The 24,743-nt window shown below is 44.7% G+C and overlaps 1 protein-coding gene across 8 annotated transcripts in view; it reads left to right on the forward strand.

Moving 5' to 3' along the window:
* Fmr1 (synaptic functional regulator FMR1) overlaps positions 1 to 24,743 on the forward strand; it is a 73,311-nt gene that overhangs the window by 32,451 nt on the left and 16,117 nt on the right. For 3 of the 8 annotated variants that reach the window (XM_075680016.1, XM_075680018.1, XM_075680017.1), the window contains exons 7-11: positions 1,726 to 1,770; positions 4,899 to 5,072; positions 17,913 to 17,991; positions 20,825 to 20,934; positions 21,913 to 21,972. In XM_075680016.1, the coding sequence (XP_075536131.1) occupies positions 1,726 to 1,770; positions 4,899 to 5,072; positions 17,913 to 17,991; positions 20,825 to 20,934; positions 21,913 to 21,972 (468 nt within the window). The remainder of the gene's footprint in view (positions 1 to 1,725; positions 1,771 to 4,898; positions 5,073 to 17,912; positions 17,992 to 20,824; positions 20,935 to 21,912; positions 21,973 to 24,743) is intronic. The other 5 variants (XM_075680023.1, XM_075680019.1, XM_075680021.1 and 2 more) reach the window with 3 other exon arrangements.

Raw genomic sequence — 24,743 nt, forward strand, 5'->3', positions numbered from 1 at the left:
CTTTCGATGAAGTTTGTGCAATTTTGATCAATTTTTCTGATACAGAGAAGTTATGCTAGTTGGTCAGTGGATTTGTAAAGACTGAGGCTACTGTAGCTGTGTAGATGCTACAGTATTAAGGGCCTCTGCTGTGTAGTTGTTTATGCAGGTGTCCAGAAGTCTTGTAGAATGCTATAATAGCCAAGCTGTGAAAGTACATCTGTTAAAAATTTTAAGACCTGCTTCTTTTTAACTAGGGTTGCTTATTAGTATTTGAAGCTTTTAATTGCTGTGTGAAGGATTGCAATGTGGCAACATTTGCCATTTTTCTTGGTGTGGAGTCTTGAGTAAAATTGTTGGACATGTTTGTTTGTGCACCTACTAGTTTCTTCCTCTTGCATTGATAACTGCAAAATGGCAGTGCTTCTAAAATTGTTAGACTTGTATTTCTAATGATTTATGAGTTGAACAGAAGTGTTTTTATTTGGCTTCTGGCTGTTGCATGCATTGGGCAGTATGTTTCATATCAGTTTACTTCCTATTATGGAGCAAAGAATGTGCCTGTGCACATAAATGGTGGTAGAAAGCTATGTCAGACTTTACATAGTGAATCACAGCAGATGGTAATTCAGTCTTCTCTTATGTAGAGCAGCCAGCCATCCTCGGAGTTCACATTTTAGGAGGCATTTATGAGAAGGAAAGACACAAGCAGCATTAGTTGCTTTTGGCTAGCTCATGCAAATAATTCTACACGCTTGTTTACACTTCCAATTTGGCCCCTCTTTTTCCAACGATACTGAGGTAGTGCCACCACCTGGCTTTTCCATTCATCAGTATTGCCTCATACTGTTTTATGCATTACATTGATGTACAGTGATTGATGGAAAGAACATTTGTAAGTAGCATGATGGAACACCAAGTGCACGTGTTTGGTATGACCTACTTGTCATTGCAATTGTAGTCACGGCACGTACAATGGACTTAGATCATTACTTGCTTGTGCCATATTGTTTTCTGACAATTACATGCATAGCAGAAAGCATCTTCGTTGTTTTTAAGGTCTTTGGGCTGGCTTCAGCTGTGCAGCAAGAATAAGCTGCTAAAATTGTCAAGAATAACCCCTCACCACATTTTTTCATAGCAGTGTCTGTGCAAAAGTTCTGCAATAGAAGTCCACTGTGTCATTGCTGTGCACTGCTGGCTGCACTCACAGGGAGCCCTTTCTTAAATCATGAAAAAAAAAAATGTTAACAACTAGCTTGTATCATTCGAGGCCAAAATTTTTCCCTATTCTGCAAACTGTATCAAAATAGAAATGCAGAAGAGTGTTCGACTTAAGACAGTGTTACAGCCATCTTGGAGGCAGCCCTAATGTTTTTTTAGCTGGGAACTCCTAGGCTACAGGGAGTCATGTTACATGCTACAGGGAGTCATGTTGCACAGAGTCCTTTGGCAGCTTTGATATCCAGGCTTTCAACTGTTACAAGTTATTCAGTGCTGAGCTGTTTAATTGCTGTCTGCCTCATTCTCCAGCTACAGCAAATGGTAACTAAGATGAACATGCTTTTTTTTTCCACATAATTGCTGCCATGGTCCCCCAGCTTGAGCTGTGCTTTTCTTGCTAGGCGCTTGTGTGAGGCAAGGCAAGCTGTGTGGAACATGTGCCCTTTGCTTAGCCGACAGGACTTTCACTTTTAACAGCTGCTGTGCCAACCAGCGTGTGCTTTGCGACATTTCCCTTTGCAGAGTCGTAAGTCTTCTCAGAGAGGCGACCCCAATTCAAAGCAAAAGGTGTGTGTGCTAACCCTTATCATGCCTGCGTGTGCGCGCGCGTTCGTGTGCTGGGCTGTAGCATGGTGTTGAGCATGGGAACCTCAGCTTGCTTTGTGTGCATGACTCGTCCAGCGCGAACATGCCTGAGAAAGTCTCTGAAAAAGTAATGCCTTACAGAATGTTAATTTGTGCTTGTGATGTGTATTTTTCGTGGATGTACTGACTGCCCTCAACTAAAACTGTGTTTATATGCAACTTGTGTTCACACATGTACCGTTCTTGTACATTTGTGAGTGAATGTGCATGGACTACAGGTCGCATGGTAAAAGTGCCTTCTCATAGCACAGGTGTACAGATAAGCTTCGACAACTCCACTCTAGCATTTGCCCAGCCATCGTTCAGCTTTCTTTCCCCTTTCCTTTTTTTCTTTTTTTTGACCTGCTTGCTCGAGACTTGCACACGTGCGTGTATGCACACATGAACAGTTTTCGAGGCACCTGTCATCCATGTGCATTTGCGTGCAGGTGTACTTTGTGGTTAAGGCACATATTTTCCATAAGAGTGTGCATGGCTGATTAGACTAACTGCATGAATAGTCCATGGAGTAGAAGATGGGGCACTTCAACGCAGGATTGACATTCTGCTTGCATGCACTAGGGTGACACATAAACAGCATGAATTTCCATACAGCTGTAAGCTTCTCATCTGCTCAAGTAATGGCATTGACTTTCCACTGAAATTGAACAGTAATTATGATAGTTGAATTTAGTTCACTGTTACATAGAAATGCAGAAGCACATTGATTGTGAAATGGGCAAAACCATCTCTAAGCTGGATTGTATAGGGTGACTCAAATAGCGCAAGTGTTATTAAACCCTTTTTATTTAAGGAGCACACTTGTCTCACAAGTCATCTGTATGGCTTCGACTGTGGGGCCTAATTGGTGTTTGTATATTACATAGCATCCTTGCTGAAATCAAATTTTGAAAGCCTAAACACATCAGTAGTGCACATCGGTACCTTTGGCGGAATAGCCGCCTTTTCTGCCTAATCCATACATGGTTACCATTTTGCTTTACACATCCCAGCATGTCAATGGGCTACTGCATGATTAAGGTGCATGATATATGTGCCATGTGGCAGTTTTGTATAAGCTGGACCATTGTTCAGTACACCAAGATTACTAGCGGAAAAAATGCTTGTGCTGTTGTCCACATTAAGCCACCAATATTGCTGCTATTCAACCAGCATGGGAGGGATTCATAGTATGCACCAGTACTTGGCACTCTGCCTTCATTGTGGGTTGCAGTGCAGTGAAGCACATGTGCTTCAAGAAATGGTGTAAAGCACGTGCTCTCTGCTTCCAGCACCCTTCAGTTTATGTATCCATGAATGAACAGGTCCATCTAACACAACATAAGGCACTAAATGTACTGAAGGGGACTGTTGCATTTCATTAGTTCAGCATTGGAGCAAATTTTCGTTATCTTTCTGGCGTAAACGTTTTGTCTCCCTGTTATAATCTTCATGTAGCTGAAGACACAGTGATGACTAATGGCTCAGTCACACCGGCGACTTGAGAAGGTCGCGCAACCATTTGCGACTCGCAATCAAAAAGCGACTGAAGGCGACTGATGTTCACACCGGCAAGCCCGGCTGAGCGCGACCCGCAAGTCTCAATCCCGGAGATTATCGTTCTCAGCGAGAACTCTCGGAATCTCCGCGGAATTTAAAAGCAATGCGGAAGGAGGGCGGATGTAGACACGAAAGATCACTTCCGGTGCACCGCTGATTGGTTTATTAGTTTTGTGACCACGGTTGCGCGACTGAAAAATCGCGCAGAGAGCAACTGGCCCAAAATGGTCGCTTTTTGAGAAAAGCAACTGTTTGCGACCATTTGCGACCACTGTCAGTCACCGGTGTGAATGAGCCCTAAATCGTACTTGAGTTGCATTTCTGGAGATTGTCTTTCTATCATGGTAAACCCCCCTAGGGCCGGGGCAGTGATGAGAAAATAAACTTAAGAGGAAGCTTTAGCTCGGGCCCAACTCTGACTCGACCCATTCAAATACATGTAAAACGCAAAAACGCTTTTTTGAGATAGCCCCTGGACCGATCTTAAGGAAATTTGCTGCATTCGAGAGAGAAAGTTAAATTCTACTGACTGTTGGAAGTGGCATTTTGATTTAGGGGCTTAATTTTATTGAAAGAATTTTTTAAAATTCGAAAGTTTGAGAAAAATAGAAGCATGAAGCTTACAAATTGATAGGTCACCTTCAAGAACAGATATAGCCGTTCTGTAAACGGAATCCGTTAGATCGTTTAAAACAGACAAATTTTCTATGTCAATTTATATAATACATGAATTTGTTATGTTGTGTACAAGGGTTTTGCAAAAGCTGTATTTGCACATTACTAAGTTTTTTGAGATTCGTATGTAAGATATCAATTTTGTCTGCTTAAGATGTACTATGAGATGCAATTTGCATTATTGTGATATCATTTCTTATTGCCAAGATACGGAGTTGTAAACTTGATAGTTTCGTTTTCTGAAAATTTGCTATTTTTGCCTATTTTTAAAAAACATTGACGACCTAAATAAAAAATTCAAAACCAACAGTCACTAGATTTTAGGTTTTTCTTTTAAATGCAATGAACCTCGTCAAATTTGGTGCAGTGGTTGCCGAGAAAAAGGAATTCTCCTTTTGCATGCATTTAGATAGGAGCACCCGAGCTAAAGCTTCCTCTTAACAATTATTTTTGTGACTCTGCATCTTGGGTGTACTCGCAGCTATGCAGAGTAAAATGTCTAGAAAATCTTATTTACCCAGTACAGTATTTGAATTTAATGGCATTCACTGAGCAGTCATCGTAAACAGCATTATTCTGGGTGTTACTGCCTGGTTTTTATGAAGGAACACTCCATTCAGCTTGATTACAAAGAAACAATGAAGTGTGTTCTTTTATAGAAGGCTGTGGGCCAAAATTACAAGCAAAATAAATCCACACGTTACAACCCCTGCGATTCCCATGGTGGTTGAATTACTCCAGCACCAGACGGTGGCACTCTAGTACTCTGTGCACATTCCACACTCTGTGCCTGGCAGTGTGGATGGAACCAAGGAGAAATGTGTTGCAATGTGCAGAGCACGCGCCTCCAGTCAAGCTCCGGGTTCGTGGAGGAGTTCAGTGTGCGTGAGGACCTGATGGGCCTGGCCATAGGGGCACATGGAGCCAACATCCAGAATGCTCGGAAGCTGGATGGTGTCACGGGCATTGAACTCCAAGAGGCTACCTGCACCTTCAAGATATTTGGCGAGGTGGGCTCATATTTCGTTCTCACTTTTCTTCTCCACTCATGTTACATGCTCAGGCAGAATGCGTAATTGTCCTTGAAGCACCAAACTGCCATTTTTAAGGTCTGTCTTCATAGCTGTCTATCTTCAAAGGGCTTAAAAATTAGTTAATGTTGCTTTCGGGTAAGCTTAGAGGGTTTTATTTCTCTATTTGACCACGAGGTTTATGCAACCCAATAGTCAGTCCAATCCGATGCGGGTAGCAACTTTGTGGCAGCTAGCGATGGTTTATGTGAAGAGCGCTTAGCAAGCACATTTTGTTTGTTGGGTTATAAAAAAAATGCTTCCCTATTGTTTAAGACTGTTTTGCTTTTCATGCTGTCAGGCATCACAGAGTATTAATTTTTAAAAAGGCCTTGTCAAAACCTTGAAAGTTTTAATTTTTTCCACAACTGGTATGAACCCTGATCCTGCTGTAGGATTATTGAAGCAGTGTGTGTGTTTAATAACAGGAGCGTTTGAATACCGAATAGTAGATTTCGAATTAAATATTGAATCAAATCAAGAAGGGAAAATCCTAATATCGAATAAAATATTAAATGCGAGAAAATTTAACACCAACTTTTAAGCTTCCTAATTTTTTGCTAAAAACAGTTATTTGGGAGGCTAATTGCATTACTTAACAAGATTATCTTGCTAGCTATCATAAATTCAGGTACTAATGAATAGATGCGTAGTATGCTCTACTCTTATTAAAGGGAATACTCAGCTAGTGTGCTTGCATTGATAACTTGGTTCGTACACAAAAGTCCGAAAAATGTTTGTCAATGGAACGCCTGTCAAATAGAATTTTTTTTTATCTGAAGCTGAAGAAATGGCAAACTTGTCCTAAATGCCAATAAGGCTTAGTACTGTGCTTAATGGCAATCTTGTATTCCTTAGAAAGTATTGCTTAGTTTTCTGCCAGAAAACAGGAGGGTTTTTCCATCTTTATGGCAGTTGGTTTCTGTGTTTCAGGGTCAGCTCGTTTTAAAGCCAATCTGTGCGACAACAAAAGCAGAGAATGCGCAACACGTCACTCAGCATCACTCCACGCGTTCATAAGTGCTAATGGTAAAGAGTTCTTCAGATTGGGAGGCCCACCATGTCAAGTTAGTGCAGCGTCCCCCTCGCCTCGCTGGAGGTCAGCAACCTGTTGCATATTTTCGAGCCTGCCATGCAAATCCAATGCTCATCTTGTGATGGGTCGCTCGAATCTGCGAAAAGAGACCATTGTGCACCTACTAATGGCGTTAGGATTGAGGGGCCACCATGTGGTATTTCACAGAGATGCTGGCCATGGACATGCACCAGTCATCCTGTGCACTTGCTTTCGTTGGCGAGGTGGTTTGTTGGCTTTCTGGGGGTCATGTGACCGCTGTGATTAGATCTGCATTGATTCAGTAACTGCAGCTTGTGGGGTTTCTGGCTCTCGCGGTGCTTGTGTGGGGGCCGTTGTGTTGCCTGACGGCTCCATGTCCCTTTCCTCCTTGCCTGGACGGGGTGGCAGTGGGTCATAAAACACTGTCGCTCTGCTGTGATCCCGCCCACGGGAAGGTCAACAGGCTTTCCCCATTGGCCGACATTTTGGCGGGATTCGGGCTCTGCTTGCGTGCACTCCAGGTAAGCGCGCTCAAGGCGGGGCCCAGAGGGAGACCAATCGGGGCGTCTGAAGGTGCAAACGTGTTGCTCTCTCAACGGCCGATGGTTACTTCGGCTCGTTGGGGTCCCGGCTTCGGCAGGTGCGCATACTCTTCCGTCGTCTTGATGTCCTGAGGCAGCGTCTTCCGATCGTGCCCCCGTCTGTTCGTCTGTCGTTTCTCTCTATTTCCCTTTTCTCTGCTGTGGGGCGCGCGATGGCAGGCGCTGACCGAAGGATAGGCAGCCTCTTACAGCTGGTGTTCTTTGTTATTTTTTCTCTCTCTGTCGCGGTGCGCCGTTAGCGACCACCGGCGACCATTTGGCCATGCTTTGTGTCTTAATTAGCTTCAGATTTGGACGTGATGTTAAAACGTGTCTGTATTGAGTCCAACCTTAATAAATGTTCTTTGTGGCTTCCAGAGAGCTTCGCCTAGGGTCTCTCTTGCTGCGCGCGCGGTCTCGCCTTCCCCTAAGCTGAGGCCGGCGGGGCGCATACGCGCGCAGCTGCGTGTCGGCACACGGAGCGGGCCGGAGCAGGCGCGGACGAGGCGCCCTGCACGCATGGCGGCTCGGTGTGCTCGAACATGCGGTGGTCGTCCGACGCGCGCGATATCAGAGCGTGCGCGCTGTGAGCATAGCGAGGAGACCACAAGCTTTAGTTGTTGGCAACTGGTGACGCAGCTCCAGTTATGCCTAAAGAGCTAGAAAGTGGCTAGTGATGTGGAGGTGACAAAAATTTGCTGCCGGCCAGTATGAAAATGGGCCGCAGAGTCGTGGAAAGCTTGTCGCTAGTAAGTTCCTATGGGTAGCTCATCAGTGACTGCTTGTCAGATCACGCGTACGGTTTAGATTAATCGCCTGTGAAGCAGCGTTCAGATCAGCAGTCGATCAGCCGGCAACTATGGCATGCATGCCTGCCAAGTTCTGCATGCTCGCATGTGGGGACTGTATGAATCTGTGTGCATGAATGCTGAACTCATGTATTCGCTGTGATCAGCGTGCCTTCCGAGGGTTAATCAGACTGATGTTCGCACATGATCTCGTGCTTTCCATAAACACTGTTGTTATAGTTCCCTCTGTCCATGATGCATTAATCATTTCGATCAGTATTGCTGGCCTGGATGAACTTTGTACTGATAGAAAATCGCATTGGATGCGTGCGTGTTGTCATTCCCCTGCTGTTATTGTCTAAAACTTGCATCTGCATATTGGACAACATGTGGAGTTCTCACACCCATGCTCTTGGGACAAAGGAACGACAACACAATAGTGCAAACAATCACAAGGGCATTTATTGCACCTTTCATAAATCAATGCCTGCTAGCTGAGTTGCTATCCACAAAACATGCCAATAAGCGCGTGACAAATTGCGAATATGTTCGCCCCTTGCTGGATCCCAATGCCTGGTCGTTCGCGCATACGGTCACGCGAACGGCGGCTCTTTCGTACGAGGCCTCACGAGACGGTCTCGCAGAAGCACGGATCGGCGCTCGCACGGCTCGTCTGTGCTGCTTGCTGTCCCGAACCAAAGACTCCTTCTCTTACCCGCACCCAAGTAACCCCACCGTGAGGCGGCGCTAGCAGCGCTACACTCGCGCCATCTCTCGCAGTGCGCTTCAACCACTCCGACCGCCGCAGGCGCCAGGCCACATGGCGAAGCCGCACTGCAGGAGACTGGAGCTATGCGGGAAAACAAGATATCAGGGGACGCGTGAGAGTTGCACATCCCCACAATGTATATAGTAGATCATTGTTCCATATCATAATCATTTGCCACCCACCTTTCCCTGTATCTCCTGCTTCCCCATGTATCTCCTCACTGCACCAGTGTAGCATGCTAGAGGCATGCTCTCCAGGCTTACCTCTCCTCCTTTCTAGTCATTAAGATCTCCTCCTCCCTCCAATGCTGTTATGTGGAAATTTCTGGCGACTGGATTTTACAGACATCCTTGTATGATAAGGTGGGTAACAGCAAAGTTTTGCTTCTGGCAAGCTCGTAGCTCTTTGCTCATCAAAGGAAATGCGTAGGCATGTGTGAATAGTGGTTTTTCACTTCAAAGCGAATACGAAGCGAATAGTTATCGAATTTGAATAATTTCGAAGCGAAGCGAATATTTGGGACCCTTAGCACACAACAGAAAAATTGATAGAGTGAAGTACATAATCTTGTTACAATGATCTCTGCTGGCCGTTATTATGAAGTGTATTTTCTCAACCATTATAAATGCGAGGCAACGAGAAACGGGCATGAGGCACGAGACTTTTTTATTTTTCAATTTATTCAGACCACTGTGCTTTACTCACCCAACCTTTCATCCTAGTGCATGTTGCTATGTATAAACACTAATTGCTCAACATGCTCGGGGAGAAGATGTTCTCTTCTAGAAGTGACATTTCCTGTTGACGAGAACAACGTCTCACTTTGGTTGCTGGCAGTGACGGGCACTTGACTTCACTGAAATTCTTTCACCACAGGAAAGGAGTTGGAAACACAGGAAACAGTTGCATGGAGGCACTCATCCATCTCTTCTATCAGTTGCTGGGAACCAGTGCTTGAAGTGGTGGTGGAGGCCAAACTTCCACAAACATTCCACACATCAGTAGAGACAGCTTGTGCAAGTGCACTGGACTCTTCCTTGTCCCTCCCCTGAGGCAGGCTCTTCTCCACAGCTGAGCAGAGTAGATTTTTCAGCCACCGTTTCTCATATTTGGTGTCATAACAGACTGCTTTAAATCGGGGTTCCAGTGCTGTGCTCAAGGCATATATGTCACCTACAATGTTATGCCCATGAAGCTGGACTTCATGCTATGAAGGGGGTTTCCTTCAAATACAGACTCCTCCCACAACTGCAGAAGTTGCATGCAATGTTCTAGTGGCACCACTTCCGAAAGAGCTGGGTCCTTTCGGAGCAAGATTCTCTTGTTGCACTGTCAACACATTTCAGCACTGATGTGACGGTTGCCATCAGATGCCATTCACTTGAAGTTAGGTTTTCCAATGTGTCCTCTTCTGACAGGTTCAAGGAAATTGGCAGACGGAGCTTTAAAAGGCGAGACATCATTTCATATTCATTGTTCCATCGCGTTGCAACATCCTGAATCACTTCAAGGGGCTCTAAGCCCATGCTGACTTGAACCTCTTTGAGGCAACTCCTGGCCTGGAAACTCCTCTTGTAGTGCCCTACAATTCTACGATTGCTCAGGCCTTGATGCACAGCTGTTCAAAATTCTGAGTATCCTTCTTCGCACACTGAATGCACAATTGTAATGTATGCGCGAAGCACTGTATATTTGTCCCTCCCGTTCGTGATGCGGCGCCCAGGAAGTTACTAGCATTGTCAGTGACAATGAAAACTGGAACATGTTGAAGCAGTCCCCACTCCTTTGCCAAGTCAAGGAGGATGCACTTCAAGTTGTCGGATGTATGGCCATTGGGCATGTGCCAGCATGCATGGTGATAATTATGAAGCCGGAACTCTTTATCAACGAGGTGGCATGTAAATGAGATATAGCTATCCCCAGGCCTCGACGTGCACCTGTCGGTCATGACCGAGTAGCATAGGGCCCCGTGGGTGAAGGGATTGCACAGTTCACTTTTGATCCGTTATTTTTCTTTGGTGTAAAGTTCTGGCACGACACTCAGAGAAAACGTAGTCCTCGATGGGACCTTGTACTCGGGCACTGCGGTCTGCATCAAAGACAAAAAGCCTGGCTCCTCAACGATAGAATAAGAGCGTAAGCCAGTGGCCACGAACTGCACAACTTTCGTTAATATATTTGCACGCTGACCGTCACCTTTCAACATCAGCTTGAAGTAGCTGCAGCTAGCAGCACTTGCGCCTGCCTTGTTGGTGCCCCGTCATCTTTTTCGGGCCTGCAGGCTTTTTTGAGCGTTCAGCAACACGGGGCTTCTCAAACTGTTTGAATGGATCAGGGTGACGCTTTAGACGATTGATGAGGGTGGTTGTAATGCCCATGGGGGTCTTAAGGGACATCTTGCACGCGCAGCACGTCGTGCCACTGGCTCCATGATCGAAGAACTCCCAAATAGCACTTCTGAACACCCGCTGCGCTCATTCGTCCATGGTTTGGCTACTTCGGCCATGTGCGCAATTGAGCAGAAAGAAAAACTAAAATATGACTGGAGTTGATAACTTAAAGCGACACACGCATCCCGCGACCACGTTTGCAAGCGCAAGCCTTAAAAAAAGCTCTAAAAAGCACATGGTTGCCTCACCGAATACCTACTACCGCTTAGACGAACTTTTTTTTTTTCTTTTTTTAGAGATTAGTAGATGTTTAGGCGGTTTATATTGTATCTTACAATTACAATGTATAATATATACTTTTATGTAGATAAATACCTACGGATTTTATGACGACGTTGCAGTTACGTTACATCATCATCGTCATCAGCCTATTCATGTCCACTGCAGGACTAAGGCCTTTCCCTGCGATCTCCAATTCCCCTTGTCCTGCGACAACATTACATTTAGTGCCTAAAAATGCAATAGTAAATGCTTTCTTTAAAACTTCCGAAAAGCCATCGTTATCACTATTGTTTACATTCGTTAATTCATATGCTCAGTCTATGGTGGCTAGAAGTCCAATGCTCTGTCACGGCCTTGTTCTTTTTTCGAGCAGCCGTGGCTCCTTCAGCAAAGTGGCATGAAAACGCTGTACCCATGGTAGATATAGAAAGACATAAACTTGCAAAAAACGCACGCATACTGGTATTCTTAAACTTCAAAACACTTCGAAAATATTTTCTAATAGCCCTATTCGATTTGAAGGCTGTGTGGACTTGGGGAATTCGACGTGCCATTGCGCGGGCGCATTTCACCTATACCTGCAATCCCTACGTCTCACTGCCTCCTCGCTCCAAATTGGTTGTCAGCGGTGGCGCTACACTCATGATAGTTTGCGGTGAGGGCGGAGCTACGACATCACGAAGCGGCCCCTGGTGGCTACTGTCATGGCGAAAGCGTGTCTCTTTCTCCTTGGGATTGCGCCGCGTATGTACGTGCTTCCTCTTGTCCGCCGACACCTTTGTGACTAGGTCTGAGCTCATGCACGGTGCCTTTGCCCGTGCGGGGAGCGCATACCTCGTGTTGATCCTGTCCGGACGCTAAGCCGAAGAATGGGTGCCTAGTGCTTGCGCGAGGTCGTACCGCACCGAGCCGTACTTATTCGGAGGCCCAAGCCAAAGGAGATTGCCCGAGCTCTCGCAAGTTGGCTCATTGGTTATCGCGAGAGCAAGTCGCAAAGCCGCCGGGACTTTTCCTAGTGGCGTGTCCCAGCTTTGGGGGGGGGGGAGCCTGTGCTCTCGCAGCGGCGTGCTATAGGCGCCCCTGGCTGTATTTCCCGCCCTTGGTGCGGAACCCCTGTGGTTCTCCGCAGTCCTGGGACCGCGCGTTCGTGCAGTGTCGGGTGCCGTCGGATACAATAAACGGTTTCCACTAACTCAGGGAAATACTGTGTTCTTGCGTGCGTCGCTCAGTAGTCTCTTGTGGCCTGAGCTCGCGCACAGCGGCACTAGAGGTTGACAGCTGACGCGGCCCTGAGGCGTGCTAAGCTCGAACCCACGGTGGTTGGTACTCCTGTGAGACACTAAGAACCCACAAGGCCAAGTCGAATATGACATCATTTGCTTCGGTATTTGAAAGTTTCGAATATATTTTCGAAATATATATATATTTGAATTTCGAATAAGCAAAAGTGCTTATTGCAAGCACTTTTGCTTTATAGTTTTGTGAGTGTGTTTGTGGTCCCGGATTGGGCAAGAAGGGGACAATGTTGAGATCTTCAACCAGCTGGCTGCTCTTGAGGTCACCTTCGTGACCTGAAATAAATGGCCCCCCTCCGGCCATCAGGGTGATAAATGGCCTTTTTTTTGCGTGTAAGCACAAAAGAAGTGCTGGGTGAGCGCTCACAACAACGGAACCATCACTGCTGCAGCTTCATTGAAGCCGTCAGCTTGCCGGCCTGAAGAAGGAGCTGCTTCAAAGGCAGCGTCTAGCCTGTCCGCTGCAGTACTACCGAGTTCCACCCACCTTTGGAGGAAAAGCAGGAGAAGGTGCCGATGAGTTGCTCGTCCACTGCAAACAAGAGGACATGTTATTATAACAGAGTTTGCAATTATTCCTCGGTCGGCTCACGACGTTATTGTGGGCATGGACTTGTGGTAGTGTGGTGTTACTGTCGACTGCCGCGCAGGGAAGGTATTCATAACTTGTAGGATGCCGTCAGGACTCCTGGAGAACCCTGTAGATCACGAAACTATCTTCTGCATTTGTGGGGATACGGTCATACCTGCATCATCTACCGTTAGTGTTCTCATTGTCTGTTGCGGCGCCGATTCCGACAGCTTCGATGCTACTGTAGAACCGACGCACATTAAGGGGGGACATGGGTTGTGGAGCTAATTTCCTGCATCATATGGCCAAATCTGATGAAAATAAACAGGCTTACTTAGTTTTTCGTGCTGATTTCAAATATGCAATAATTTTTCTTGTAGGTCCATTAGTTCAGGAGATGGACAGCGCTGCCACTCTATTGTTTCCGGAGACAACGAAAAATAAACTGCTCAGCAGAAAGTGAATATTATTGCATAGCTAGGTACTATAATTCCTAATAACTGCAACGCTGCAAAAAGTTTTCAAATAAAATTCTAATTAGCCATTCTGCAAGTGATCAAAGTTCTTTCCTTGATTTAAGGCAACCACACCAAAAGAAAATTAATAAAATGGAAACATACATGGCGCACAAATTTGAAATTCTACTCTCAGCACTTTGTAATATGCAGATTAAGCTTTCTGCTAAAGAAAGAATTGGTGCTCTAGCTGTTCTAGATCATGAGATATCACTCTGACAGTCTAGTGAAGTGACCCAAAAACATGTTTTGAGAAAAGTGAGAAAACGTGCAAAACCTTATTTTATTTACAAACTTACAGCTGGAACAGCTCGGTAGGCACCAGCATGTAGTCCTGCTGACTCCCAGTCCCTGTGTGCCGCTTCTTGAGGGACTGGCGCAAATTTTCTGATGCTTTGCACTCCTTGGCTGATGCTGCCATTCGACGCCTATCTTTCTCGGCCATGCGGGTGCAACTTTCTCACTTGGATATGGACATAGTTCTTTCATTATGTCCTTTGAGGCCCTTGCATTGCCTGCATTGAACTTTAATACTGCCTCTGCCACAGCAGCCTCCACCATGAATAAAGAAGTGTGCCGGTCTTTTGGTGCCAGTGCCCAGATCATCGAATGCAGGCTTTCGTTGTTACCGTATTTACTCGCATAATGATGGCACTTTTCTGTCAAAAAAAAAAATGACTCTAATTCAGGGGTGCGATCACTATGCAAGTTAAATCCCCCCCCCCCCTTTTTTTTTTTTTTTTCATTTGCTTCGGGATAACAGGTCAACAAATAGGCGGCTGCCCCTGTATGTAGTGCGGGACAGCAAAACAATAATGGCGGCCAGCGGAGCAAGCCGGTCGCCATTTTTTTTTTTTTTCTTCTTCTCGTGAGTACATTCCGTGCATTCAAGCAGTTTCTTCCGTATATGTAATGAATACTCGATTACTCCACCCATGGATATTCGTCAGTTGACAGAAGTGTATGGCGACAAGTGTATGTCTATTCAACACAGCCGAATGTAATGCTGGGAGTTTAGTGCTGGTCGGAAGGAGCTCCATGATGAAGAACGGAGTAGAAGACCGTCAGTTTCGGAGGCGGTTATCGAGATGGTCCAATGCAAGTGCTTCAAAACGGGAGGATCACCGTCCCTGAACTTGTTCAGATTCCTAGGAGTTCTTGCGATACAGTGGATAAAGCTTTGGCTGAAAAATTGGGGTATCACAAGTGTTGTGCTCGGTGGGTACCGCAGCTATTGACATCAGACAGCAAGAAGAAACGCCTTGCCTGTGCTCGCCAGTTTCTTCAAAAGTGTCAAGAAGATAAGGAAGGATTGTTGGACTCCATTGTTATGGGAGACGAAACGTGGGTGTTTTATTTCACTCCGGAAGTGGAAAAAAGAAATCCAAACAGTGGCGTCACCCAGAGTCGCCAATTGCAAAGAAGTTCAAACAAACTTCTGCTTGCAAAGTCATGGTCATTGTTTTGGGGATCGTAAGGGGATACTTCTGATCGATTTCATGGAACGTGGCACAAAATCAACTCAGACAGTTATTGTGCAGCACTAAGAAAACCAGAACCACCGGCGAGGACGACTGGCAGCCGGTGTAACGCTGCTTCACGACAATGCCCGACCTCACGTCTCCCGTCAAACCCAGGAACTTTTGATAAACTTTGGGTGGACTGTCATGCCCCACCCACCGTACAGGTCAGGCCTCGCGCCTAGCGATTATCACTTGTTCCCCAAGCTAAAGGAACATTTGAGTGGCCAACACTTCCTCAATAAGTTGGTGGCAGAGTTCTACGACTTTGGGGTACTGAAATTGGAGCACCGTCTACAACAATGCGTAGAAAAAGATGGCGATTATGTAGAAAAATAGAGCAAAGTTTCGTCTTTCCAATTATATAAATTTCTATGAGAATGAACAATGTTGTCTATTTCTAAGATTGATGGGAACCTTATTTCTGGATCAACTCTCGTATATTTTACTGGTATGCTTTTTGTGAACAATAATCTTTGTCGTACTGGATACCTTACTTCTTAAGAAGTAGAGTTTAGAAGACGTTTTCACGTTCACATAGGTATTTTTGTATGGCATGTTAAGGTAGGCTTTTGGCTTGCTGGAATTGATTAACCCGGTTTAACGACTAATTGCGACTGAGCCACTAATAAGTTGCTTAACAGTTCCCAAAAGGAGTGCAGTCCAGAAGTGTGGCCCGTTACATGGGTATGTGGGAGTCTGAAAATTTGGGCTGATGCTGAAGATAGGGCAGTAATGCCACCGGATGCCATTTTTAGATTGCACCTGATACTTGTATGCATGAAGCGTGAGAGCAGGTTTCGACATGCAGTCTCCATAATAGCGACAATGTCAGATATGCCTGCAAGGTATTTACAACAGGACGCTTATTCAATAGTGATTGAGTTCTTTCAGTAGTTGTACGAATTGGAGCAAGCTTTACTCGCACCTAGACCGAGCTAACCACCTTCTTTGCTCCTCAATAAAGGTTTGCTTCATTGAATATCTCACACTTACACCAGTGTCACACGGCCACTTTTGATTCCGATCCAGCACGATCTGGATCAAAATTCTAGGCCGTGATTGGGTCCCTCCCACAGCTTGTGCGAAAATTCAACTGGCTACAAAAACTGCCTGACACCCGTATTAAACTTCTGTGGAGTTGTGCTACCTCAGCTCTACTTTCTTAGCTTTTAAGGGGTGTTCGCTTTTATTGAATTGCCACTTAAATTGAATTTTTTCGCCGTCATCTTTATTATTATACAACAAAGGTTTACTGTATGATGAGCAAAACGTGAACAAGGTGAATGCAGGAGCCAACGTTTCGACAAGTGGACTTGTCTTCTTCAAGGCTTGAAGAAGACAAGTCCACTTGTTGGAACGTTGGCTCCTGCATTCACCTTGTTCACGTTTTGCTAATCGTCTTGAATTTCCATCTCCCGCATTCCCCGTCTTTTCAAAGGTTTACTCTTATGTGACACTGTACTATCATAATGGCATGAATCGGAATGGGTGCAAAATGCAATGTACTAAAGCGGAAGCAGTTATTAACAAAAATATTAATAATTGTATTTTTGTTAATATTTGGCACCAACCAGTTCACACCTCACCTCACAGCAGCAACCTTGGGCATGCTCACCGCTGCAAGGCGAGGAGTGGTCTGGCACTGCCAGCACGCCTTCACTCGGAAAACACCCAATGTAGCCCAAAAAAAAATTTTAATTACTCGTTTCATGCAATTCTCAAACCTTATTACAATTCACAAATTAGATTTGCTATTTCTTTTAAAATCCTGAAGACAACTTGCTGACGATTTATTTTATTGTGGCGGTGCAGGTGGAAAACGAATACTATAATTTGTGGCTGCATTTCCCATCAGAAACAATCCCTGTGGCATGCATCTCGGGGTGTTTTAAAAAGCGGTAAATCTGTTTGCAACGGACGAAAAGTTGTGTAGAAAATTGAGGATGATTGTAAAAAAGGCAGATTGTGTTCTCTTTGTGCTGAATGATCTGTGTTGTCCACGAATAAATGAAATTTATTAATTGTACTTACAAGATCTTGAAACCGTGGTATCTGTTGTCCTGGCATGATTGTAGCAAGATTGAAGGAAAATCAGGCCTGCCAAGCGCACGTATTGACCAGCATTTCAAACGACTTTTTATAAGCGGTATGAAATATACGGTATGAATGCGGCTAACAACAGTATTCAAGCTGGTGCTGATGTGATGGTGGTGTATGCCAGGGCAAAAACTTGCGCAGGCATTTGAGGGCTGCTTATGTGCTCAGCAGTGGCCGAAGGTCGCTGGCGACGGCAAACGCGTCTCGAACTCGCTGCCGCTGACCTTCAACCATCTGAAAGATGACATGCCCTGCAACTCGGTTGTGTGAGTGCATGTGATCTCAGTGGAAGTCCATTCACCACTGACCACAAAATGGCCAAACAATCAGAAGAAAAGCTATTTGCTATAAAAAACAAGGCACTTCGGATGCTTACTAGGCTTTCCATGGCTCATGTGCTTTGGAAAGTGGGTCCAGAATTACAGCACAATCTCTGCTCTTATAGGAGCTATAACTGGTGGTGCGCCTTTGGAATGCTTGACTGGGGCTGATCTAGGCTGCGCCTGTATCGAATCATGAGAAAAAATGAGGCGACATGGAACAAAGGAATGTTATGACATACAGTTATTTAAATGTTCTAGTTTCACGCGCAGAAAGCTGGCAAAAGCTTGGGGGCATCTTCTGACGGGATAAACGAGAACGACCAATTGGAGCAATGCACACGTGTTCCTTACACTTTCATCAAACAAAGCTGTGCCGCCTGATGAAGGCATGATGAGGTTGTCGCATGATGTGCTCTCATTGGAACAGGGAGGTTAATTTCTCACTCTTGTGTGTATAAATTTTGACGGAGATGGTGTACTAGTGTATCAGACAAAGACTACTTCTGTTCATGGCTGTCGGTGTGCCAGCCGAGCTCATTGTTTCTGTGGCAGTTAGTGTAGTGACTAAGTGCTCAGTTTTTTGTTCCAGACGGAGGAGTCGGTGAAAACAGCACGGGGCATGCTGGAGTACGCAGAGGAGTCCATCCAAGTGCCTAGGCTATTGGTCGGTAAGTCTGCATGTGGCAGGCAGAACCCTCACTGGTTGTCGTACTGCTTTTGTTTTAGACACTTTCCCTCTCCTTATTATCAGTATGGGTAGGCACACTATGGTGACTGCAGTGGGTGTGAACACAGCATCAAAGGGCACTAAGGGAAATATGAAGTCAGTTGCTAATTAGAATATAATTATTTCACTAATCTTGTGTGGCATTGCCTTTTCCTCATTCTCTTGATAAAATGTATTGTTAGTGGAGAAAATCAAAGCTGTACTTGCTCTTCCTGAATTTTGTGACCACAATCTGGCACCGGGGCTTTCCATCTAATTTAATTTATGGAACGTATTTCTACTAGTTTACACCCGTTATGTGCATGAAAATTCATAAAACTGGCCAGGTTGAATCTTTGCTTGCTTTCAAATGTTGCATAGTGCTTTGCTAAATAGTAAACATTTAACTAACGCCAAACAAACGCTGCTGAAATCTGGCATCACATGGAAATAGTGTAGGAGCTTCAAGGTCTCAATGAAGCTTCACCATTCTTTCGTTTTTATATGCCTTCTGTGGTATATATAGTGGCGTACATACTTAATTTATTCAGTAGTGCAGCTTGGCGTTGGCAGCCAAAAGCAGGGGTGGCACAGTCTACAAGTGTTTCAATGAAGGGAATGTGAAAAACAAAAATTGCATAGAATAATAGCTACAAATATTGCAGGAACGACATGAACCAAAAGCTATTGGTAAAAAAAAAAAGGAAAGAAAAGCATATTTACTCGAATTTAAGGCGTCCTGAACCATCCCTTGGGCTTCGTGAAAAAACATAGCCTGCGGATAGCGTACACTGCTGTAAACATCCCTGCCAAATTTTGTTTTTGTATGCGGCGCGTGGAGCTCGCAAGTAAAGCGCCAAGGCACCTTTTTCTCAAACGCTCTTCTCAATAGAAGCCTTCTTACTCTTCTCTGACTGCTATATTTCGTCATAGCAAATTCCTTACCCGGCTGTTATTGGCCAATCAATCAAGAAGGGTGTTTGGATCAGTGTGCTTCTTCCTACTGTTACTTTGTTTAACTTTGTATATTTATTGATGCAGTTTAATAAACAAGCCAAAGTGAGCGAAAATCTGCATTTCGAATTTTGATAGGAGTTGCGTACTTCCGGAAGTACTATCATTGCTGACACTATGCTGGGGTCGCCCACATAGGATTGAAACTTTGGCCACACTACTTACCTGTGTCGTAGCCATCAGTTCTCCCTCATTTTATTAGTTTTGAACACTCAACTAGCCTCGAACTGCATCAACCTAAAGTCAGACCTCAGGTACACTTTCTGCAGCACACACTTACTCCTGGTCGCTACTGGCTAAAAGCCTTGGCAGATTGGTTTCATATTGACTTACTGTGCAAAATGCATAATTTGGATGTGGCTACTATCTGGCGGTCAAGCTCCTTCATGCGGAATAGCTCGGCCAGACTGGAGCGCGTGAGCACAAGCATGCGCACATTGTCATGCACAGTTTGTGGGATTCTCCTCCGTGCTCTGGGGACAAAGGAACGACAACACAGTGCAAACAGTCACAAGGGCATTTATTGCACCTTTCATAGATCAATGCCTGCTAGCCGAGTTGCTATCCACAAAACATGCCGATGGGCGCGCGACAAATCTAGAAGTCCGACTCACCGCGACCGGATAGCGAGCGAATATGTTCGCCCCATGCTGGATCCCAACGCCTGGTCATTCGCGTGTACAGTCACGTGGATGGTGGCGCGTTCCAAGGCGGCCGCGCGAGGCGGTCTCGCAGAAGCATGGGTCGGCGGCGCGCGGGTCGTCCACGCTGTTCACCGACCCGCCGGGAAAGAGAGCCTGTTCTCCCCTGCGTCCCCAAGTAACCCTGCTGCGAGGCGGCGTTAGCAGCGCAACACTCGCGCCATCTCTCGCACTGCGCCCCAACCACATCGACCGCCGCGGGCATCACGCAGGCCACGCGGCGAAGCCGGATTACAGGAGACGCGCCATGCGGGAAAAACATATCAGGGCACGCGCGAGAGTCACGCATCCCCACAAGATATAGGAAGGTGTTAAATTTGCTTTAAAATATTATTTAAATAATTTTGGCCATATTTCTGATTTTCCTATGTTTAGTCTTTGGTTACACAAATTTTTGCTCCGTCCCAATAAAATCGTGCAGTAAGCAGGAGTCTACTGTCATTGCTGTCACAAAGAAAATGTTATCCAAACAGTCAACTGAGCTGTAATCAGTGCTAGTGTACTAAGCAGCTCAAAAAGTTTTGACAAAGCATGAAGCGCCAATGGCGGGTTTGGAATAAAAACGGGGTGTAGTATTTTTATGTTATCACAACCCTAATTTAGTGTTCCTTTTATTAAAAGTGGACCATACTGTACATCCATTTCCAGGTACCTAAGTTACTTATTGCTTGCTACATTCTTGTTTTGCATGCTTGGAGACTTCCAAGCATGTGCAGCATCGTGTTTTCTTGCACAAAATTTATATAAGCAGTAAGTGTCTTGATATGTTCTGATATTCGATTGTCGGCTTTCATTTCTTGACTTAATTTGGCAGCTTATTTGTTATCTACAATTCGGTATTTGCACACCCTGGCAATAAGGAAAAGGTGTGCCACTGAGCTACGACACCCTCGTATGTCTGTAAGCCAAAACTGTGACCGCAATATAACTTATTTCAAAAACAGTTACGCACACTCTTATGCTGCCCCAGGCGCACTGAGTGTGCCTGGGGCAGTGTGCCTGGGGCAGCATCTTGCAACACATCCTTTTACCTATCATGAGGTGGGTGACGCAAAACTGTGTGCCACTCTCTTCCTGCAGGCAAGGTTATAGGAAAAAATGGCCGCATTATCCAGGAAATGGTGGACAAGTCGGGTGTGGTGCGGGTCAAGATCGAGGGCGACAACGAGAACGAGAGCCCCCGAGAAGAGGTGGGTTCATCTTTGCTGGCATGGTGACTGCAGGAATGGGGCTTTTATTTTTGCTGTTTGTGGAGTATTTTTGTAATCTTTGTTTTATATGCAAAGTCTTTGAATGAAAGTTTCAGTGCCATGGAGTCAGCAAGAGACTAGATCTGTTACCATTCCCTATTGAAGTGCTGCTGTATTAACCTTGGAACACTGCTTAGCTTTTGGGAATGAAAAATACTTTCTCTCCATCACTGTTGTTTTGGAGAGATGAAAATCATAAGGGTTCCCTTGTATGTAGACAGATCACAACTATGTTTACACATGGAGTGGCTTTGAAGCTTGAGACGAAGGATGTGCCTCGGAAATGTTGCAGGTGACAGTCTTTTCAGTCAGGGGAGAATGGGGTGAGGGGGCTTGCTTTGTGAGGGGCTTGGATGCAAAGGCACGTTCAGTGCTTTTGGAAACTGTGCGTGGGTATCTTTCTTGGTTGCCAGGGTGAAAGGATATTTGGCGATGCAAGAACTGTACACAGCCAAATGGTAGTGGACAGCTTTTGGACACGTGATAGGAATGATAGCAGTGGCTTTCTGGATTAAGCACCAGTGGCATGAATAAACAAAACTCTAGCTTTGGCACACACTCTAATTGTTATCAGTAGCCGGGAAACAGTTGTGAAGTATACAATACACAGCAAGAAATTATTGGTCAAGCCGTTTAGATTTTGTTAGTGTGCTTATAAATCTTATGGTTTTCAACAAATCTTGTGTGTTTAATGGTGATGACGTGTCCTGCAAATCAATTTTAATTGGTTTTTATGCAGTAGAACTTCACTTGAATGAACGGCTAAAGTCAGGCCTACATTCACTTGAATGAATGGCTAAAGTCGGGCCTGCATTCACTTGAAAAGCATGCAGAACAACTTACATTTCTGAACAGCATAAAGGTGCATCTGTTTTTGGGCCCTAGTGCGTGCAGTCCAAGAGTGCTTTATTCCAACAGTTACCCCATTCTACATGGCAAGGAAAAGCGGATGCATCAGACATTATTGGGCCCTCAATGGTGAGCTTTGTTCCATTCGTATTGGTACAGGACTGTCAAAGCATGCCTGTTAGGATGGGGCACAGGCTTTTCCCTCCCCTCCCCCCCCTTTTTTTCCTTTTTTTTCTTTCTCTGTAATATGAGATGTTATGAAGCTTGCTGAAAAAGTAAAATTCTGCTGAATTGTTGGAACCAGAAAAGTTCACTCAAGTGAAGTTTTGTTCTGCGATTAGCCGGACTTTATCTATATGTGGGAGCACTTGCTAGTTTGTCATGTTACTTTTGCACGCACCATGGGTCTCGGCAAGGTCATCTGGAGTTTGGTGAACTGTCTCTATCAGCATGTGGTACAGTTGGGCTGTCAGAAAGGATTGCATGCGCTTTCTTTTATTGACTGCTTGAGCCGTGGTACTCTTTCTTGGCTTGATTGCTGCATATCAGTTATAGCATTTTGTCAGAATTGTGCATATTGGTGTGTTTCTGAAAGAAATATTGCTTTAACTGTTTTTTATGTATGTGTGTTGTGTGTGTTCTTGGAGTATAGGTGCTTTAGGGAGTAAATGTAAATTTCTTGCACATTACTGACAGCATTTTGCCTCATTTTCATGAGACACGTCCAGGTCATGAGCTGCAGCACATAGTTCCTCCTTTCTGGCCTGTAAGCACAGAGGTTAACATGTGGGAATGAGTCACTTGTTAGCCGCCCGGTTAAAGACTGGAAGGTTTTTCTTGTGGGCTGCGACTCGTTCAGCACCCATTCATAATATCCAGTCCACACAGCACAGCTACAATAAGTTACACAAACTTGACATCCCAACTTTTCCAACCACAGAGTGGACAAAGCAATTGAAAGTTATCTTGGAGTTTATTTAACAGAGAAAGCTTTTGCTTAGCAGTTGTCTGACACCTGAAAAGCCATCAAAGTGGCCTATAATTCCACCAAAATGGCATATGGCAGCAATTTTCACTGCCTGGCACATGTGAGTCTTGTACAAAACTGTGGTTGCCATTATGCAGTGGCTCCAATGTACTTACTCCTAAGTATATGGGAATTCAATATAAAATTTATTCTGATTCTGTGTGGGGCATTTGATAATACACAGTCAAATTAAGCAAGATCCAGAAAAAATGCCAAAACACACTGCTGATTCATTTGTCAGTATTTGCCCGACTCTAACATGCCCCCAAATTAAACATGCCTGCTTGCTACTTGTTCGAAGTAGAAAGCTAACGTATAAGTTACATTAAATCTCCTAAACGAAGTAGAAATTTAACATGAGCCTGATCTTTTAACCAAGAAAAAATTCAGTGCCGTTCCACTCTGGGAAGAACGATGACCAGCGAAGCTGTGAATGTGGGCCCCTTGATGGCTTAAAGCCTGCCTCCATTGCAGGTCGGCTTGGCATTGCACTATCTTCGGGATCAGCCCACATATGAAAAATTTGTCTATGTCAATGGAGACAAGATCCACCAGAACCTAGCCATAGACAGCTTCACTGTAAAATGGGCAAGGTTCCGTGGCAACCTAGTCCTATGGTTTCTTAGTCAGCTTCGCCACAATACAGTTGTGTTATGCAGTAAAGCATACGGATGCCACAAACACTGTTGTGATTTCGTATGCTTTTCCTCTATTTTTTTCTATTTTTTATGTTAGTATTGAGTAAATATTGCAATCATTGTGAGCCATCATTAGTGTAAATCTTGCTAGGTCAGACTGAAAATAGGCATTTTCAACGTGAGATGACAATCATAATGGGAACAGCGCAAACAAAACGACGGCAGAGTGAAAAGGACACAGGACGAGATGACAAGTGTTTGATGCATTCACTCTCCTCTGAGCTCTGCCAAGGCATGCTGCCAATAAAGTAGTGGCTATCCAGACCATAAAGGTTGTGGGTGTATGCTCTTTAGTCAAGTTCGAAATATGTGGCAATGGCGGGTTTTAGGAAATGACGGAAGTTTAGGCCCATAAAAATACATAAATGCCGGCCAGGACCTTTGCTCAGTATCAAATTAACTTGCGTCAAATAACGGGGAAATGAGGCATTTAAAATAACTTTACATTTTTAGACAGTTTGAATAAAATTTCTACAGTTAATGTATTTTTACCTGCTGATTTCCAAAATACAATCATATTTTTTTCCCCTAGGATAAATAGCTTTTTATCAGAAGCAGGACATTCTTTCTTTAGGCCTAATTTGCTAATTAACAAAAACTTGCACGGTAAACTAAAGCACACAGAATCAGTTCTGAATGTTTGCATTGTATCATAAGCTGTAGGTCGTTTCAAGTCATTTTGAAGCGAAGTCATGGTGGCTGTAGCGCACAGAACAAACTGCCTGGAGACTGGTGAGCCCAAGGGTGCAGTATTATATAGCGAAAGCTTGGTAATTTGGACATGCATTCTAGTCTCTGCAAATGTGCGTATTTAGTCAGTGTTGCCACATGTCGACACGTGAGTATTGAGCTGTCCCTTGCTTAGTTCGGGCTACTGCTAGAGGATGGCATACATGGGAGTGCAGCGTATAATGGTGAATAGACTAAAAACCATACTTCCAACTTGAAATGGACTGGAACAATGTGATCTTCACTTTGATAAGAGCCGTTCGAATGCTTCCCCTTTCTCATTTTGTTTCATATGTATATACAAACCACGAGTGTTGCGAAATTGTTCTTTGATTCTGCTTGGTCATTAAGCATGTCCTTGTTTGGATGAAGGAGAGAGAGAGAAGGAAAGCAGGGACGTTAACCAGACTGAGTCCAGTTTGCTACCCTACGCATGTGGAGGGGAA

The sequence above is a fragment of the Dermacentor variabilis genome, chromosome 2 (genome assembly GCF_050947875.1).
Source record: "Dermacentor variabilis isolate Ectoservices chromosome 2, ASM5094787v1, whole genome shotgun sequence".
NCBI lineage: Eukaryota > Metazoa > Arthropoda > Arachnida > Ixodida > Ixodidae > Dermacentor > Dermacentor variabilis.